Source organism: Delphinus delphis, chromosome 15, assembly GCF_949987515.2.
Source record: "Delphinus delphis chromosome 15, mDelDel1.2, whole genome shotgun sequence".
In the NCBI taxonomy this organism is placed as follows: Eukaryota; Metazoa; Chordata; class Mammalia; order Artiodactyla; family Delphinidae; genus Delphinus; species Delphinus delphis.
In genome coordinates, this window is record NC_082697.1 from 28,397,387 (window position 1) to 28,417,754 (window position 20,368).

Here is a 20,368-nt window from a genome sequence, read left to right on the forward strand (position 1 = left end):
AACAAATTCAAACCTCATTTCTGGATTCCTTTATAATATTTTCTTAAACATAACTTCCAAATTTTATATCTTATGTCTCACTTCACATTAAACATGCTTATGATGTGTTATGTGATCTTCTCTTTTGGCTTTTTAAGTAAATTTTGTTGAAGTAAAACATGGCCCTTTAAGCATTCAACTAAGTGGCAATGCCATTATTAACCATTAATTACTCGTGGACAGTTGTTCTAACTCCTTACTTGTACTGTGCTGTGTGGAATACCAGTTCTGTGTGTCTTTAGTGCTTGGTGTGCCCTTTTGTTGCTGGTAGTGGTAGGTTTTTGTTTTTGTTTTGCCTTTTTGGTACTCTTCTTTTAGAATAAATTCCTGGAGTGGGATTTTTATGTCGTGTTGAGCATTTTGAAGACTTGTGATAAATATTGCTGAATTGTTTATCTCAGCATGCTTATCAAAATCATAATTAATCCTCTGTGAAAAATGAATCAGTGAGTTATGTGGTTGGCCTATCAATACTGGAGACTTAAGGAACATTGAACTCCTTGGGGGCGTCCATAAGAGTACTTAAGGAGGAACTGTCACAGTGGGAAGTGGAACATCCAGGTGTTAACTTCTGCTGCAGGCAGTGAGAGGCAGCAGTAAAGCATCAGGGTTAGGAATCCAGGCTGTGGAGACTCTGGGGTCTGCCTCTGTGAGACTGTAGTGAGACCGAAGGCAAGTTACTTAATCTTTTGAGCCTCAGTTTCCTCACTTGTGAAAGGGTCATGTACGTAGATGCAAGTTGGGAGTAAGAAGAGAGAATTGGCTTCTTCCTTCCTTCCATCACATGTGAAGTGACGAGTTGCTCAGTTCTGTTGATTCTAAACCTCCAAGACCTTTCTCCCATCCCCTTCCTGCCTCCTCCCTGGCCAGCCCTCACTTCTTCAGCTTTCAGGACCTCCTGATGCATCTCTTGGCCTCTAGTCTGTCTTCCACTTCTAACTCTTCTTGCCTCCAGAGGGAACCTGTTTCGTCGATTCTCAGACGTGTTCTTCCACATGTTAACATCTCTGAAATCAGAACTCAGTCAGTGGCAAACCAGAGTGTTGTCAACAGCTTGGATGTCTTACCTAAACGGTACATCTAACTTTACATTGGTGACTTATTAGTTTCAATAAGCAGCTTATCTTTCTAAAATACTTAAAGAACTTTTAGTCACTTCCCATTTCTTAGAGTTCACATTCTTGTAGTCTGCCAGATACCATTATGAGCAGACTCCAGCTTCACCTCCAGCCTCATTTCTCCCCATCTCCTACCACATCTCTTTTGTGATTACCCCAGGTTACGTGGGTCCCTCGCTGCACGCTTACACCCCCCTGTGCCGTGTGCTCACTCTCTTCACCCCAGGAAACACAGTGCATGAGCTGCTTACTCTCAGCCTGCCCTTCTCTCGTCCTAACCACCCTTCCCTACCCCTCAGGCAGAGCTGCCTCCTCTTCCTTATTCTCGTAGCTGCAGTCATTCTGCTTCCAATGGCTGGAAGCCTTCATAAGGGCAGAGGCTTTTGCTCATCGCATGTTTGGGGTCTGCCAAGCAGTGCATGCTCTAGCATAACTGTGTACTTACACTAGAGCATAGCAGATGCCAGCCATTATATAGGGGAGGGATAAACAACAAGGTTCTGCTGTACAGCACAGGGAGCTGTGTTCACTATCCTGTGGCAAACCATAATGGAAAAGAACATGTACATGTATAACTGAGTCACTTTGCTGTACAGCAGAGATCGGCACAACATTGTAAATCAACTATATTTCAATATAAAAAAAAAGTCGAATTTCTGGAGGATGCTTGGAAATAGGCTTATAAAATTCTGAGTATTTTGTATCCCTTTCCAGGAAGTGCCTGCCTTTCCACAGCTCATACTGACTTACCGTCATGCTGAGCCTCCTGACCTCAAGTTTCTGAATACAGCCCATTTTGTTGGGAGACTTCAGCCACTGCTTATGCCCATGAGTAATGAGATGCGAGGCACCTGCTTGATTTTTTTTAACTTTATTTTTTAAAATTTATTTATTTGGCAGCGCCGGGACTTAGTTGCAGCACTTGGGATCTTGATAGCCGAGTGTGGGATCTTTTAGTTACAGCATGTGGGACCTAGTTCCCTGACCAGGGATCGAACCCAGGGATCGCTCCTGCATTGGGAGCACCAAGTCTTAGCCACTGGACCACCAGGGAAGTCCCTTGCTTGATTTTTTTTTTTAATTGTTTCCCTTTGAACTGTGGCGTAGGATATGTTTTGAAATACAGAGTTTATTTTGTGGTCTTCTGGCTACTGGACTTGGGAAAGGTAATAAAACGCCCCTGAAGGTAGGCCTGCCGCTGATCAAAGTGCATTTCTTTGCCCCCTGTAACCTGGGAGTTAGCACATTCTGGTGGAGGGATGTGGCTGTGCAGGATCGCACCTTACCAACCACTCACGGCTGTGATAAATAGTTCCTGGAACCCAGTGGGCTCTCAAAGGTTGATTTGCCACAAATCCTTATCACCTTCAAATAACACTCTCTTTTCTACAGCTCTGGGCAGCTAAATTTTCAGCCCTTTTTAGTCTTACAGAACTGTCAGATTTATACCAAACAAGGGAATTATAAAACTTAAGTAAATTTTGTTTGTTTCTATCAGTTCAAAAAACTGAATTTCATGTGAGGATTCTACTAGTGTCTGCATCTGTTTGTTCCAGTTTTACATCCCAAAACTGGGGAAGTAACCACAGGGTGGCTTCAGTGACCCACTGGGGTCGCTGTGAAACAGACCTGAGCTGAAACTCCACTGGTCACCTGACCTCTATTGGCCCCCTACCCTGACTGGACCATGGTGACGTTTTGAGTCTCCAGGAATTTGTGTCAGCTTAGAACCAGTGTTCGATAATCCCTGGAAGTTTGACCATTTTCCCTTCCCCAGTGCGCAGTCACCCTGGTAAATGAGACTTGGGCTTTGGCAGGTCAGAAGAGGAAAGTTACCTGGGAAATCAGGCACATGTCGAGTAGGTTAGCTTTCAGGCTGGGTCCTAAGGTACACATTCAGATGCACCTGCACAGATGTGGGGAGAGGGGTCACCTTTTACGTAGAGAGGTCACCCCAAATAAAAGTGGCCTGCTCTGGCTAGAATATGGATTTTAGCTATTACAGCCTGAGAAATGTGATATCATCATCCATTTTCATTTTCTGATCTCAGTTTCATCTTTTGCCTAACGTGTGAAAGCTGTATTCTCTGGCCTCCAGCACTGAGAGTATTGAAATCCGCGACTTGCTAGGACTTGGCTGGGGTCTGGTGGGAATGATGATGTAGGAGATGGTAAAGGATGTGATTCCCCCAAAGTACCTTATACTCTGCCGACTGTGATGTAACTCAGGAGTATGTGGTGTAAGTGTCATTCTCATTTGATGGATGAGAAGACTGAGTCTCAGAGGTTCAGGGACTTGCCCCAGGTTCTAGCTATCTTCCCATCATACTCAGTCTCGAAACCACCCAGTAAACCGGGGGCAGAATTGGGGTCTCAAGCTAGACTCCTGTCTTCTGGTCTTCTATTACTCTTCTGTTACTGTGTGCTCTTCTACTACTTGCTTCTCAACAGAAATGGCACCCAGTGCGTTGAGTGCCGCATTCCCTCCTTCCATCTGGCTGTGATGAGAGGTAGCTGAGAGGCCCAGTAGACAATCTGCCTGAAGGAAAGGGCTGGAATTCTTACATGCCTCTTATGTTTTTTGTGGGCAGTTGGGATTCCTTCATGAAAACACATACTGCAGCTTCTCATGAAATAAGCCCAAGGTCCTACCCTGTGCAAAGTGCTTTTTGTCTCTGGGACAAGTAGCTACGTCCCCCACTTTCCATTCTGTCATGCTCACTGATGCTTTGTCTGCTTCCTGTCCAGTTCTGTCATCTCTACAAACAGCCCCCTTCTTTGGCGTCTCCTGACCTTAGCTCATTCCCCAGAGCAAGTCCCTCGATCCCAGGTCTCATCTACCCACTCACTCACTGACTGAGGGCACTTTTTTACCTTTTTTTTTTCTTTCCCTGGATTCTCATAACCTGGACTTATATGTAGTCTGTTTTACAGAGTTGTTGTCTTTTTATTTCAATTGCCATAGTTACCAACTTTGTGTATAAAATAATCATCATTCCCCACCCTTTATTTCCCCACCAGAAGTTTCACTGTTTTCTGATGTGGCCTTTGCAGAAGGAATTTGATGCCTTTTTAATAGTTTCCTTTCTGGCTCTACCACCCCCAAACATTTCTTGCTCTCCTTTTTATGGGTCTTTACTCGGGAGTCTAGGTTGATTGATCAGGGCTCAGATCACCACTTCATTTTGCAGTCTTTTATTTATTTATTTATTTTTAATTTATTTTTGGCTGCGTTGCGTCTTTGTTGCTGCATGCGGGCTTTCTCTAGTTGCAGTGAGCGGGGGCTACTCTTCGTTGCAGTGCATGGGCTTCTTATGGTGGTGGCTTCTCTTGTTGCGGAGCATGGGCTCTAGGCACAGCGGGCTTCAGTAGTTCTGGCTCAAGGTCTTAGTTGCTCAGCGGCCTGTGGGATCTTCCTGGACCAGGACTTGAACCCGTGTCCCCTGAATTGGCAAGCAGATTCTTAACCACTGTGCCACCAGGGAAGTCCCTGGGGTCCTTTTAGATAGAACCTCAGCCTACTGGAGCAGATGACCTAGAAAGAGGATTATGAGATGGGAAACAACTGATTTAAAAAAAAAAAAATCTGCCCTAAACTAGTTCTACCTGTATGACTTTTGATTGTGAGCAGTATAAACAAATTATATAATTACAGGGGAAATGTGGTCTGTCAGATCGTGGTCAAAAACCTAAAGCTGGGCTTCCCTGGTGGCACAGTGGTTGAGAGTCCGCCTGCCGACGCAGGGGACACGGTTTCGTGCCCCGGTCCAGGAGGATCACGCGTGCCGCGGAGCGGCTGGGCCCGTGAGCCATGGCCTCTGGGCCTGTGCGTCCGGAGCCTGTGCTCCGCAACGGGAGAGGCCACAAGAGTGAGAGGCCCGCGTACCACAAAAAAAACAAAACAAAACAAAACAGAAAAACCTAAAGCTTTTGCCTTGTCCGTCTAGTCATCTTCTTGGATCAACCTAGAACTTCCAGACCACTGGCTTTTTGTAGGCTATGTTCCTTGGTAATTTCGGGGCTTAGCAACATCTCATCTGGATCACCCATTCTCTTTGTAATAAAGTAAATGACTAGTGAAAGAAACCCTCTGGCAGAGGCTGTGTGCGGGGTTGCAGCCTTCATTTTTGGTAGAATGGAGACACTGTACGGGGGATCAGAGGACTTTTCCTCAGGGTCTGGCTCAGTCACGAATGATCCATGTGACCACCTGGGGCTGACCCAGCCTCATCAGCAAGATGAGACACCTGCCTACTTAGGCTCAAGCTTTTTGGGCTCTTGCAGTCACCAAATAACTTCATGCTAAGGCTTCAGTGTACCGTTAATTGCTTTATAAAGTGTATTGGGATTTGTTTGGAGATGCCAGTCAGCAGCTTTCCTGGAGTTTCTGTGGTTCAAAAGGAAAGACTTTCTGAGGAAGGCAGAGCTGGAGTTTCAAGTTTCCACATAACTTGATGACATCTTACATCCACTTCAGACTTCCTATGTACACCTCTCTGGTCCGTTTATTCCTGTGCCTCGTTATCCATCCCATCTCAGCCTAGAGTTTCCTTCTGGCTTCTCCCTGCTGATTTACTGCCTGTCTCTTAGGGGTCACTCAAGTCCTGCCCCTTCGGACTTCTTTAGATCTGGTGACTCCTACCCACCCTTCACTGTTCGTAAAACTTGACCTTGATGCAGATGCACAGCTAATGATGCTTGCTGTTTTAAACATCCGTTATCTCCTTCAAACTAAACTTCATAGAGATGGGCCTGTCACTTACCTAACTTGTGCTAGGCATGTGGTGGGCTACCAGAAAACACTGAGTTGGAGTGTGTCTGAAATAAACTTGTAGTGCCATTCTAGTTGCATCGGCAAGAATCCCTACACTAGGCAGGAAGGAAGGAAGGGAGGGAAGGTCTTTGGCTTAGCATGGAGTAACAGACATTTGACGGTCTTCTCACATATTTTCCCTCGTCTCAGCAGCAGCCCTGGGAGACGTGGGTGGTATGGTGCTGGCTGTTTGGAGACAGTATAATGAAACACAGTGGCGCTGCAGTCATGGATTTGAGTCTGTTAACTCTTAAGTCGCTGTGAGCCTCAGGTTCTTCATTTTATTAGATGGGGCTATTTCTTCCTACCTCCTAGGGTGGTAGTAAATATTAAATTGAACGTCAGGTGCCAGTGTTGGTACTCTGTGTTACACATGGCCATTTACAGGTGAAGAAGCAAAAGTGGAAACTGGGAAAGGTGAACTAAGTTGCCTCCTGGCTAATCATCAGTAAACCAGGGTTCCCTTATCTTGTTATCACTTGACTCACCCTGTATGAGTAGAGATGGGCCTTATTGTGCAGAGTTGGCTCCGTGCCAGTTATGCTGGTCCTCTTGGATTGGAGCGATCATCATCACTGTCACTCCTACTCTAATATGCTATAGCCCTTTAGTCTACAAGTGGTGTGACTGTGTCCATCTCACTTGGGCTCTTTCTGGTCTTCCCTTGATTTAGGAGAAAGGATCCTGGGTTATGCTGAGGAGCCCTGCTATCTCTGGTTTGTCATGGAGTTCTGTGAAGGTGGAGACCTGAATCAGTATGTCCTGTCCCGGAGGCCGGACCCAGCCACCAACAAGAGCTTCATGCTACAGCTCACGAGCGCCATTGCCTTCCTGCACAAAAACCACATCGTGCACAGGGACCTAAAGCCAGACAACATCCTCATCACAGAGCGGTCTGGCACCCCCATCCTCAAGGTGGCAGACTTTGGACTAAGCAAGGTCTGTGCTGGGCTGGCCCCCCGAGGTAAAGAGGGCAATCAAGACAACAAAAATGTGAATGTGAATAAATACTGGCTGTCCTCAGCCTGTGGCTCAGACTTCTACATGGCCCCTGAAGTCTGGGAGGGACACTACACAGCCAAGGCTGACATCTTTGCCCTGGGCATTATCATCTGGGCAATGATAGAAAGAATCACTTTCATTGACTCTGAGACCAAGAAGGAGCTCCTGGGGACCTATATCAAACAGGGGACTGAGATCGTCCCTGTTGGTGAGGCGCTGCTAGAAAACCCAAAGATGGAGTTGCACATCCCCCAGAAACGCAGGACTTCCATGTCTGAGGGGATCAAGCAGCTCTTGAAAGATATGTTAGCTGCTAACCCACAGGACCGGCCTGATGCCTTTGAACTTGAAACCAGAATGGACCAGGTCACATGTGCTGCTTAAAATTCAGGGCAAAGCATCTTGGGTGTTTTTAAACTAGGTGAGTGTACTTCTTTTTGTTCTGCATGCACACTTCCTGGACTACTGGATTCTTCAATCTGAGCCCAGGGAGGCGGGGGGTATGGAGTTGGGGGCAAATGCAGCGTTGAAGAGAACTAAGTGCTGGTTACCAAAGATTCCTCCCAAGTCTCAATGAAGAAATTGAGGGGTTATTTGAGTACAAATGAGAAAGTCTAGGGAAGTTTTGAGTAGACATTGCATTTGAGCTGAGTCTCTTAAGTTTTTTAGAAATACTTTCTCATCAATAAATGCTTACTGTAGAAAATGTGCAAAAGAAGTACGGACATTTTTTTCAGCATATAAACACTGTCCCCAATTTGTATCCTTCCTACTCGCACATCCAATTCTGCATAGTTTAGATCATGCTCTTTTAGGTTTAGTTTCCTGCTCTTCCATTCAGCTCTAACCCAAGCATTTTCCATGTCATACTTTGAAAGCATGGCCTTCAGTACTTGACATTCTATTATAGGTACAGTAACGTAACCATTCTCCCACTTCAGACAGCACATGTCCATTTCTCCATTTTAGATACTATAAACAGTGTGTGAGTGACTATTCTTTTAGAGAAATCTTTGCTTATTTAACAGATTGATTGTGGGCTTTCATTTGTCAAGTACCGTGCTAGGCTCTGGGATAACAGTGGTAAGCAAAATCAGAAAACATACCCCATCCTCATGACTTCTGCGGCTTAGTCAAGGAGAGAAACATTAAATCAGTATTTATCATAGTTGCTTTGCAACGAACGTAAGGAAATTGACCTTTCAGGGAATAGTGCCCAGAAGCAAGAGTAGGGAATTGGAAGCTGAGGGGAGCATCCCAGGTAAAAGGCCTAGCCTCTGCAAGGGACCTGAAGCCAGCGGGAGCCTAGCATATTGGAGAGCCTCCAGCAGTTTGGAGTAGTGAAGGATGTAGTAGACAGGTGGTAGTTGGGGAGGACAGTGGCCTGCTGGAGCGTGGATAGAGCTGAGGTGGATAATCCAAAAGTGTGTACCAGGAACAGCACTGGTAGTTCAGTTGGACCAGAGTCTGAGATGTGAGCAAGGGAAATAAGACTAGAAATAAGGTGAAACATGGGACCCTGGAATTTGACCTTGACTTAGTAGGCATTTGGGAGCCATATGCAAAGCAGAGCAGAGCAATGTAGCATTAAGAGCTTCAGCATGTGTAAGCTGATTTGAACCGGAGATTGGGAGACCAGTTGGACCAATTATTTGATTCACGCTAGTAAGGGATGTTGTTGAACCTAAATGTAGTAGCACTGAGGATAGAGGAGTGCTTGGATCTTTGGGGCAGAATTGGCAAGGCAACTGGCCAATATTGAAGTAGAAGGAAGTAATAGATGTTGGGAGATTAATGTCAGTAGATATACATGCTGGCTAGCGTATTGGTCAGGTTTGATTCATTTTCCTTAAAGGGAATGGAAAAGAAAAGAACATTGAATACTTACCATGAATGCTAGGTATTTTCACATGTACCATTTTGTTTCACCTTTGCAACCCTGCAAGGGTTAAGTCATTTACCCACGATCCTACTAATTTAAGGGCAGGTATATCTTAACTCATGTTCCTTCTCCCCCCCAGCCCCTTTTTTCTTAGTATCAAGATGGCAAACTGGAAATAAGCTAGACTTAGATTTTGCTGAAGGCTTGAGAGGAGGTGATAGGGGGTGGAAGCAGATCCCAGTGGTCATGAGGAAGGAGCCTCAGCACCTGGGGCACAGAGCCCTCCATTACCTAGGTGGGTTCTTAGTCCCTTCTTTCCCTTCATCACCCTCACATTTCTGGTTGGTATTGGTTAATGCTGATTTGAGCCTGGTTATGCTTCAGTATTCAGTGAACTTACTTCTCAAATGAGTCACTCCAGGTTTAATTCTTCCATTCCACAAACATGATCTTCCAGGTGCCAGGCCAGTTTGTCCTACTGCCCAGTGAGTAAGAGAACAGCGTTCTTAAAGCTAGGTTTGGGGTAGTACCATGTTCGAGCCTAAAAAGCGTTGGCTAGACAGTATTTTAATTGTATTTCATGCTGTCACTTTCCATTTCCATCTCATCTTTTCTACTTTAAAAAAACCTCTTAGAATTCAAGTTTGCCCTGGGGTAGAAAGAAGGTTGTCATTGGAAGAGGGATCTGAATTTGGGTTAGGATTATGGGGTTGTCATAACTAATTGAAATCATGGCTCCCACTTGGACATCCACACTTGGGATTTGTGCTTTGTTGCAGGGCAAAGTTAAAGTTAAAGCTTAATAGCAGTGATTGCTTCAGGTAGGAGAAATAGGTGACCTTGGGATGAGAAAAGATCAGAAACATAGTTACGGCCAAGTGTCCCAGACTCTGACAACTAATGAGGACAGTGCTTGGTCAGTTGGTACCTATGCTGCCCTGTCCTAGCTGGGCACTTAGAACTGTGGGCCGGGTCCAGGGCCCTGGTCTTTGTGACCAGGAGCTGAGCCTTGTAGTGCCAGAGGTTCAAATCAGTTGTGGTATAAATGAGTATTTGGCTGGTTAGAGAATCAGAGGCTTGAGCTGGGAGGAACTATTGAGTCTAAACTCCCCTCTCTCCCAATCAAGCTTTATAGATGGAGAAGCTAATTCCATATATTCATTCAACACATTTATTGAGAAACTATTTGCCAGGGACTATTTCAGGCACAGAAGATACATTAGTGAGCAAAACCAACAAAAATTCTTACAGTTGTAGAGCTTACATCTACTGGGGAGACAGACGTAACTTAGCTGTGGGTTAGTGGAGGGATATAGACCAGGATAAGGGAGATCAGAATGCAGGGAGGTGAGGGATGGAGGTATACTTCCAAGTGGAAGAGATCAGGGATGGTCTTAAGACAGTGACCTTTGAGCAAAGGTTAGAAGGAGTAGAGGGAGTGAACCATGAGGATTTCTGGAGGAAAAACATCCCAGACAGAGGCAATAGCCATTATAATAGCTTGAAGGCTAGATAGAGTGAGCAGGGAGGAGAGTATAGGAAAAGAAGCTAGAGAGGTAATTAGGAGTCAACTAGAATAGCCCTTGTAGGCCACTGTGAGGATTTTGGCTTTTAATCTTCTGGTCATTGGTGTGTTTTCAGCTGTATGATGTTTGATCTTTTGAAAGGATCACTGTACCTGCTGTGCTAAAAGTAAACTGAAGGGAGCAAGTGAGGGGACAAGATGGGAGGCTACTATGATAACCCAGGTGAGAGATAATGGTGGCTTTGAACAGTGGAACAGGGGAGGTAATGATTGGATTTTGGGTGAATTTTGAAGTCAACCAACACGGTTTCATGCTAGATTGAACGTAAGATGTGAGAGAGAGGAATTAAGGATGACTACAAGTTCTTGGCCTTGGAAGCCATTGGAAGGATAGAGAGGATCAAATGAGATGGGGAAGAACAGATTTGACTGGAGAAAGTTAGGTCTTGGTCATCTGAAAGTTTGGAATGCCTGTTTAGAATCCAAGTACAGAAGTTGAGGGACTTCCCTGGTGGTCCAGTGGTTAGGACTCCACACTTCCACTGCAGGGTGCATTGGTTCCATCCCTGGTCAGGGAACTAAGATCCTGCATACCCATGCAGCTCGGCAGAAAAAGAAAAATAATCACTGGTGACCAAGTACAGAGGTCGAGTAGGCTGTTGTATGAGTCTAGAATTCAGAGGAGAGAATGGTCTAGAGGTACAAATTTTGAGATGACCAAGGTTCTAAAGTGGGCATAGAGAAGATTTCAAAGCAAAACAGCTTGGAGAGAAGGAAAGGAAGCCAGAGGTATAGGAGACCTGGGCATGGTGTCCTGGAAGCCAGGTGGAGAAAAGACCTCAGGAGGAGGAAGGAATCAGCCGTGGCGTGTTCTATAGGTAGGCTGAGTGAGATGAGATGAGACTGGCCACTGACCATTGGATTTAGCGATTGGGAAGTCATTAGTGTTCGTGAGCAATTTTGGTGGCTCATAATGAGGAGAACCCTAACTAGAGTGGGTTTCAGAGAGAATGAAGGGGTGGAATTGGAGACCGTGAGAGAGTAGGCCAACGATTCTCAAAGCTTTTGGTCTGAAGGCCCCATTGCACTCCTGAAATTGAGGATTCCAGAGTTTTTGTTTTGGGTTATATCTACGGGTATTGGTATTAGAAATTAAAACTGAGAAATGTTTTAAACATTCCTTTCAAATGAATAGTAATTCAGTTACATATTAACATACATAATTTATGAAAAATGACTTTTCAAAAACGTATTTAGTGAGTAGAGTGGCATTGTTTTATATTTTTGCAAATCTTAACAACTGCCTTGATAGTCAGCTGGATTCTTATTTGCTTTTGCTTTGTAGACTGGTGCTATGTCACTCATCATGTAACTTCTGGAAAACTTCACAGTACACTTGTGAGAGAATGAAAGTGGAAAAGGCAAATAACTATGAAAAGTTTTGGCTTCGTGTACTGCTGAGCTACAAACTACATTTTGATGCCTCTTCCTGAGGAATTTTACTGTGAAGGGGAGCTGAGAAGTAGGGAGAGACCTAGAAAGAAGGGACTTATTCAAGGTCCCAAATGAAGGGGCAGAACTTGTGTGTCCTGATTCCTGGCCAGCTTTCCTATGAAACTTTTTGTCGTGGGTCAGACTCTAGCTGCATAAAGGAAACCCAGTCGTTCCCAGTAACAGCGTGATGAAGGAATGGTGAAGGAACGCCTCAGCAATCTAGGATTGTAGATTTCAGAGTAATGTTTAAATTGGGGCTAAATGGTTTCAGTTTTTTGCAACCATGAATGGAATTGCACTTTGGGTTGGAAACATGAGATTCCTCTGAAAGGAGTGTTGCCTCGTGGACTGTCCAGAATCGAGTCCCACTTCTGTGCTTTACTGGTTCTGTGACCTCAGGCAAGTTGTTTTACGTCTCTGGGTTTCATCATCCATAAAGTGGAGTAGATCATACTTATCTGATTGAGGCTGTTGGGGGAGTTGCAAGAGGCTGTGAAAGTGCCCCGTAGAAACAGTCTAAGTGAGATGCTGGACGGCACAGTCTTAGATGCACGCTTGGGCTTGAGGTGGAAGCATTGTCTTCCGTTCCTCTGAAGATGGTGGTGTTTAGTTGCCTTGTTTCTGAGGATTGCCAAATAGCTTTCTTCTTTGAAACAAAGCTATAGTCAAGGCAACTCTGTCCAATTGCTTGTTCCAGAAAAATGTCTCTGTTTTTAAAGGTTACTCAGTGAGGGGTCCTAGGTCTCTCTTACTTGTCACTTTTTGAAGATGTTTAATAATCCCTAATGGTTCCTACCATCCATCCAAAAGCCTTACCCAAAGCAGGAAGCCAGCCAGACTGATGTTCCAGGTACCACTGCCCACATGTTACCGGGGAGGTTGCTGTGGGATAAGGGACTCTGCATTCATGGCCAAGTTTGCTGTCTAATACACAAACCTCAGTTACCTAGGGCCTTTTGAAGCCAGGGCCTTGAATGATGTTTATTTGGAGTGGGCAGCTCAGGTCTGCTGAAGGAAATCAGATGTTGTTGTGACCTAAGGGGTCACAGAGAATGTTCTTTGTACCATATGCGATCTTGGTAGCTGCCCAGCATCAGAAAGAAATCGGGCCTAATTTCTTGTTGAAGTAATAAATGATATATTATTCCCTGGCCTAGGGTCCAAAGCTGTGGCTCTGGGCTAACATGTTGGGTATCCAGTTGGCCCCTTGACCTGGGCTTCAGATTTTGTTTCTGTTTTATGAGATCTGAGGTTTTTTAACGTGAGGATTCCTAAACCCCTAGTCGAACCCCTTTGCTGGAGATTCAAAAGCTTTTTCAGCTCATCTCACGGGCAGCAAGCAGCACGTATGCTTACACTGAAGCTGTAGAAGCCAATTCAGGTCATTCGCTTCCTTTCGGCTGGAATTATACCCAAATTGTGTCACATTATAGGTATCGAGTTAATCAAAAGTAAGACTAAAAACTTAAAAATGGGGGGGAAATGTTTAGTTAATGTGGTTTGTTTTAAACAACAGAGTCTTCAAAACAGAATCTGGGGTAGGGGGGCGGGTGGTGGTAAATTTTTAAGATTTTAAGTGCGAAATTGGGAACCCAAGACTAGAGAGGTCTCCAGTCCCCATCTCTGAGTGTGACTTCCTGACCCAGCCATCGGAACTAACCCAGGAACACATAAGACAGGCCTTTCTCTCACAGGACTGCCCTCCCTGTGGGAAGGGGCAGGATGAGACCATGGGTGAGACCTAGCTTCTGAGAATGTAAGACCCCCACTTGGAGCCTCACCTCCTGAGTCTAGAAGGCTAAGGCTTTGATGGAGGGCAACAGTGCCAGAGATGATGATAATTAATGGACATCCCTGGGCTGGGTGCTTTATGACCATTATTTCATTTACTGCTTTTCAAGTAAGTTCCTGAAGCTCTCAGAGCTAGTAAGGGTCAAAGCCTAGATTTCAACCCAGGCCCAAGTCCATGGCTGTAACCAGTATGGTGTATTGCCTCATGGAATTGCCTGTAAATCTCAAATGTTTTCAAAATTCAACAAACAGTTGAGCCTCACGTATATTGCGCGGCACTAGATGGGGCCGGAAATGCATTCTGAGTTGAGTAAGGTGGGCCGGAGGAGCCTGGCACTTAGTTGGTTTCCAGTTGGGAGGTTGTTTCTTCTACTCTGAGAAGGTTCAGAGTGTGCTGGCAAACACCTAGGTAGCCCAAAGGACAGCGATGGAGGAAGACTTCCCGGAGAGGGTGTGACTGCCGAAGAGACCCAAGTCAGAAGTCTGATTCTCACAGCCCAGAGGCTCATCCCTCTTAGTGTCTGGTGGAGCCTTGAACTGCCCAAAGGGAGGATGGGAGGAGCAGAAGAGGGAAGTGCCAGCCTCACCTTGAAGTGGATGATTAGGTCCTTGGAAAGAACGGAAGTTTTAGTTAGATTTGGGGGCGGGGGTGTTGGTATTCAGCCAGTGACTGTTAATTCTTAGATCCAAGCAGAACTAGAACTGCTGAGCATCTTTTGAGTCCCTGTCTATAACTGGAGGCCCCAGCCTTGCTTCTACCCTGTCTCACTAGACTTCACGGAGCTGTGTGAGAGCAGAGGGTTGTGGGTTTGCTGCTCTTTTCCCTGGGAATGTAAAGCTCAGCGTTCACTGAAGACCTGGCAGTTCTAGGAACCATTGGTGTGCAGGCCATCCCTTGGTTCTGGGTCTGTCTACTGGTGTTTCTTGGGAGATCCCCCAGGTGGGGAAGGCTGGTATTTGTAAGGCCAGGTAGCTCCCTGGGCGCCAGCTTTTGCCCCCGCTGTTGCCCTCTCTGTCTGTCACTCCTGCTGTCTCAACACAAGGAAACTGAGCTGTCTGTTATGTAATGGGGCTGGTTGCCCACAAGGATAATCTGTCCCTTGAAGCTCTGCAGGACATCAAAGCATTCATGAGGGGACAGGCCTGCCCCAGGGCTGTTGTTGCTCACATTCTCCTCCTCCCTGGCATCCTTGGCTCCTGTCAGCCTAGGCAGCATCCCTTTGGGCAAATCAGAATAGCGCCTGTAATCCTCCAGCTGTGAGCAAAGCTGCCTGACGGTTGGGGTCTTTCCAACTCCCATTTTCTCTTACGCTAGGGACACAGATACTCCCTCCAACAATAACAGCTCTGGTTCTAAAAACCTGTTTTGAGGGGCCCTCTGACTTGTGCAGGGCAGAGGCCCTGCCCTTTTATCTCCAGCCCTGAATTAAGTACTTTTACATAGAGTATCTTATTATCACATCATCTGCAGTAAGTGTTCTGTTATCTGCCATCGTTGTGCAGATGAGGAAGCTGAGAATCATTTTGACACAGTTTTCAGAGGCAGGATTTGAAACCTGATAGCTGACTGGAAATTCCACTGTTCTATCCTGCCTCCTACAGCTTCTTTGAAAGCAGCTTTTGATGGGTTTATAGGTGGGTTCCCCCTCCTATTATCTCCACACAAGAGGCCCCCAGGTATTAGTGTCGGTGCTGCCCGTGGGCATCTTTCAGAGTCTGACAGTCTCGGCACAGCACACCGCAGCAGGGCCACCTTCTGCTCCTTCAGGTGAGATCACCTGTGTGTTGATTCCTCTTGTGTCACACTGATACAGCCTCAAACATGGGCAGGCGAGGCAAGGCTGGGATGGTGAGGCACCCACATAACCAAGGGCCGGGCGACAGTGGCAGAAGCCACACAAGCAGGCAGAGGTTAAAATTCCCAAAAGGTTGGAAAGCGGGAGACCCAAAGTGCATCCCCTTTGGGGGCAGCAGGAAAGCACTGGCACCGAGGGGGTGCTGACAGGACAGTCTATGCACCAGGACAAGGAAGGGCTCTGATGTGACCCAAAGGCACCGTGTTGTCTCTGTTCCCCGGGACCTGGCAGAAGCCCGTTCTGAGTGAGCTTAGCCTGGACACTTAAGGTTGATGAGGATCCAAAGCAAAATGGCAGGGTTGCTGGGTTTCTCCCTGACCCATCTTCCAGCTCATTTATTGACTCTTGGCCAAAGCCGAGGGCTTTCATGATTCGTCCCTGTTGTTGATGTGGCTGCCTGCAGCCCTGCGTTGAAAGATTCTGAGGCCAAGTCAGATTTGGTGAGCAGGAGCCCTCGTATGACAGGCGCTTGCCCAGCGGTGGTCTTGGTAGTGTAGACCCCAGTGCTGTCCTCTAGGAGCTCACAGGTTAGCTGTGGACCTAAGACAACATTTAGTTGTAGAAATACAGGAAGAAATACAGGAAGCCTGGAGAGAGTGGAGGGAAAGCTTCCTGGAGAAGGTGGTGCCTTGGGCTGGTTCTTGAAGATAGGTTTAGGGGCACCTTGTAAGCCAGGTGGTGAGTGAGGAGGTCACATCTCAGGGATTGTGTGAAACTCGCCCTGGCACACTGAGGCTTTGTTGGGTACAGGACTCAGCTGGTAAGGGGAGAGGGGACTGTCGTTGTAGTGAAGTCCCGTCGGAGGGGCATTCAAGATGAGGACCTGGAGAGAATGCCCAGGGTTCTGTCTTGATAAACTAGGGCAGCAACATATAAGCTCCCAGCCGCTCTTTTCATTTCTACTAGTGAGTCTTCTGTGATTTTACAAAATCAAAGGAAATGGAGACCTCCTCCAGCATTTCTAGGATTCAGAGGCATGCAGGCCTTAAAACTGCCGGCGAAGTTTAAAATAAATCAATACCGTAAAATACTGCAGTGAATTTCCCAACTTTAAAGGAATTACGCTTTCAGTTACAGGTGCCAGGGGAAAGCTGTAACTCAGCCTGCATTGTACACAGGTCAGAATTCTGTATTTTGTTTCTTTGTAAAAGGAAGTGATGTCTAGGGACTCAGGAGGAGTGGATTAGAGCCACCCAGGCACACCTTAGGGCATAATGAAGAAGATGAAAATGCTTCTATTTTCCCAGGCTGCATAAAGGAGCCAGAAGTGGGGCCTGGGCAGGTAATCTTATGAATGGTAGGTAACCTTGGCTTTTTATAATTCCAAGGCCTGGCACTGGAGCAGTAGTGGAAGGCAGGTGGGCTCTGGTACATCATGTTGGATTTTGGTATTGACCCTCTGTTCCAGTGGGAAAGACACAGATGATGTGAGCCAATTGACTCATTCCGTGTTTACTTCCATCCTTTTGTAAAAAGGAAGCCCTTAAATGTCATGTACAGCACCCTTTTGTTTTTTTCCTGCTTTTTTCGTACATGTCTAAGGCATGTCCTCCCAGAGAGTTCCAGTCTAGGGCAAAGCTAAGGCATGGACTGAAAAAAGGGTAGTGCTGTCAGATCTTGGCAGAATACATGGGCCTTTCCAGCCCAGCCCAGCCTTGTACCAGACATAAGGAGAGCTGGAAGTGACAACTAAAGACTCATTTGTTGTTAGTAACCAGATTGCAGGCTTGGATGTGATGAATGTTTGGAAGGAGCCCTTGGTTTCATGGGACAGCGGAAATGAGTGTGAATGTACCACACCCGAGACCAAAGAACAGGGTGACTTTCACCTTCCAAAAAAAAATTGCTTGGGATTTTAGGCCAGTTGCCTAAACTGAAATCCAGATGGCACCACTGAGGTGATCCAGAGAGCCTCCTCCCTCCCCGACCCTGAGCATCTCGGGGCATGGGCACCAACCAGGTGTAGCATGGAGAGCCTTCGGGAGCACATCACTCCAGCCCAGTGTTTTGGAAGTCCTATAGCAAGGGGACACCTGTCCCCAGAAGTCCAGTTTCCCACCTACTCTTAGAATTTCGTTGAGATGGTCATACGATAGTGATGACATAGGCAGACCCAGATGTGCATCTTCAGAATCCACAGACTCATGTTACACACGCTGGGTAAAGTTTAGAAAGACTGCTTCCATTTTATCAGTGGAAGGAACTGAGGGTGTCAGGAGTAAGAAGTTTTCTACTTAACAGATCCAGAGTCTATCCTGTGACCTTGAAGACATCAACATGCTATTGCCACATTCCTCCCTGCTCCCCCTCACCAGCTCGCACCCCCCCCAGCACACACACGGTGACCACGACAAACTTCAGCACTGTTGGTTCTCAAAGTATGGTCCCCAGACTGGCAGCATCTCCAGGAAACTTCTTAAAAATAACGTATTTCTGGGCTTCCCTGGTGGCTCAGTCGTTGAGAGTCCTCCTGCCAATGCAGGGGACACGGGTTCATGACCCGGTCCGGGAAGATCCCACATGCCACGGAGAGGCTGGGCCCGTGAGCCATGGCCGCTGAGCCTGCGCATCCGGAGCCCGTGCTCCGCAACGGAAGAGGCCACAACAGTGAGAGGCCCGCGTACCGCAAAAAAAAAAAAAACATATTTCTGACGCCACCTCAGACCTACAGAGCTGGAAGCTGGGGGTGAGTGTTTCAACAGGAACCTCCAGGTGATGCTGATGGCACGCTCAGGTTTGAAAACTGCCCTGGCAGAAGAGGGTAAAGACACCATCTGCCTAGCATCCTACAGTTCTACCCTTAGAAAGCTTGCATCGAGGCCTGAGAACTAGGAGGGCCTGCCAGCTTCTAATTGGGGCTCTATCTTCTGTACTTACGTAGCACGGGGCTTTGGACAGGTCACGCCCTGTAGGTTGTCGTTTCCTCATCCAGAAAACCAGAGTATAAAAGGTGGTCCTCTTTCCCCTCGTCCCTCAGCCCCGGTGCGTTCAAGTTCCACAGTGGGTGTGGTTCTAGGACGGGGACTCCTCTAATTCTTGCTTAGCTTCTGCCTTGTGCATTTGTCTTGAGGATGAGGTGAGGCCCTGTGGCCATCTGCTCCTGGGGGGAGGAGGAGGAGGAAAACAATTGAACTTCTCCTTGGGCTTCCCAGGCCCTGGGGAAGTGGGCTTCTAAGCCATGATAACAGTGAGCGTGTAGGGGTGCCCTCCGGAGAGTCATTCAGAGACATAACAGATCCCTGCAAAGCTGCTGTGATAGGACAGGAGGTCACTGTTAGAGGAAGGGGAAGTTGAGGGGCAGCAGGCATAGGAAAGGGGGAAGCAGTGGGGTTGGAGTTGGGCTTACGTCTCTGAGTGGAGTCTTAGACGTGGCTTTGAACCAGACTGGGAAACTTCACTTATTCTTTCCAGGCATGTATTAAGTACCTACTGTGTGCCTGGTGTGGGCCATGGAGATAAATATTGCTCCCAGCCTCAGTCCATCTAAACCTTAGGCATCTCTCTGAGTCTTGGAGTCCTCGTTTATAAAGTGGGGTTGCCAGCACTTAACCCATGGGCTTTTTGTGAGTAAATGAAAAATTCATGTAAAACTAGCCTAGGGGTGCTGGGTATGCAGTAGGTACTCCACAGCTGTTGAGTCCTGCCGTTCTTTCATACCAGTTGTTGGCCATACTGGTAACAGAGCTAGAAGTTGTATCTCAGAATATATGCAGGTTCTTGGCTCCCCCTCACCCCCCCCCCAAAAAAAAACACAACGTAAAGCGCCTTCATGGGCACGGAGTGACCTCCATAGACCCAGGGTTGCCTTCACAGCCTTTATTTGATGGCTGAGTCTTGCTGTGTTTTGTTCTAACCCCCTTTGTAATCAGCTTCTCATTAGTTGACTGATGTATCTTACTCTTCTGAGTCTGTATTTGCATATTCATTCTGCTGTAATTATGCCTCAAGGACATAGCATTTTGTTTTTGTATTTACTTTTGCTTTTTAGAGCTGAAAACCTGTGCTGTCACATGGGCAGGCTGGTGGTTCTGCCAAAGAGCAGCTTTCTAGCGCTGGCATCTCACTGGTTTTGTTTTTTTTTAATAGTTACATAACATTAGAACCATGATTGCTGGCTATAAAATTGATTTTGAGAGCCACTTTAATTTGTAAATTGGGAAATACTTTCTATTTGGGGTTAAGGAAAGGAGTACAGGGGACGGAGGTAGAGGGAGAAGGTCTCTACCAGGAGCAGAGGGGTGGCCCTTCCCTTAAGGTCAGTCCTTCAGCTGTCCTGCCGTGCCTTGGTTTGAATTCTGTATAGGCCTTGGGGTGGAGGATGGCCCCACCTGCCTTCCACCAGATCTCCTTTCAGGAACCCAGGAGAGTCCTTTTCTGCCCTTGTTTAGCAAATGCTTAAGGAGAGCTTTTGCGGAGAGCTTTTGCAGCTTGCTGGGGATCTTGCATGCACTTGTTTCTGTGTAGGATCAAGCCTGCTACAGCCTGGAGCCTTTATCATCTGTAAGGCATGGTGGGGAGGTGCCAGGGAGCACTTTCTCTTACCTAAACTTACTGAACCCGGGCTGTTTGCCAGGTTCATACTCTTCCCGTTTACTGTCTCGTTGAATGCTCACGTGCATCCTAGGTACGGTGTCCGCCCTGCTCCCACTCCAGAGAGTGATTTGCCCCACTGGCCACGTGGCTAGCGCGTGCCAGCTCCAGGCTAAAGCTCGGGTGTCCGTGCTCTTTTCCATCGAGCTTCCAAAGATGTTGCAGCACGGTACTGTCTCAGTGCTCCCAGGAGCTCAGAGGACCGAGTACTGGCTTTTTGTTGAAGAAGTAAGTAACAGCAACCTGTAGGACGTGTGA

General features: G+C 46.8%; 1 protein-coding gene across 3 annotated transcripts in view; it reads left to right on the forward strand.

The window, feature by feature from the left end:
* The window catches only part of STK35 (serine/threonine kinase 35), a 46,010-nt gene that overhangs the window by 8,053 nt on the left and 17,589 nt on the right, over positions 1-20,368 (forward strand). For 2 of the 3 annotated variants that reach the window (XR_009522098.1, XR_009522099.1), the window contains one exon: positions 6,644-7,393. Coding sequence is in view for 1 of the 3 variants with exons in the window: in XM_060031107.1 (XP_059887090.1) it covers positions 6,644-7,356 (713 nt within the window). In the remaining 2 variants the exon portion in view is untranslated. Of the gene's footprint in view, positions 1-6,643; positions 7,747-20,368 lie in introns of those variants that run through there. The other variant, XM_060031107.1, reaches the window with a different exon arrangement.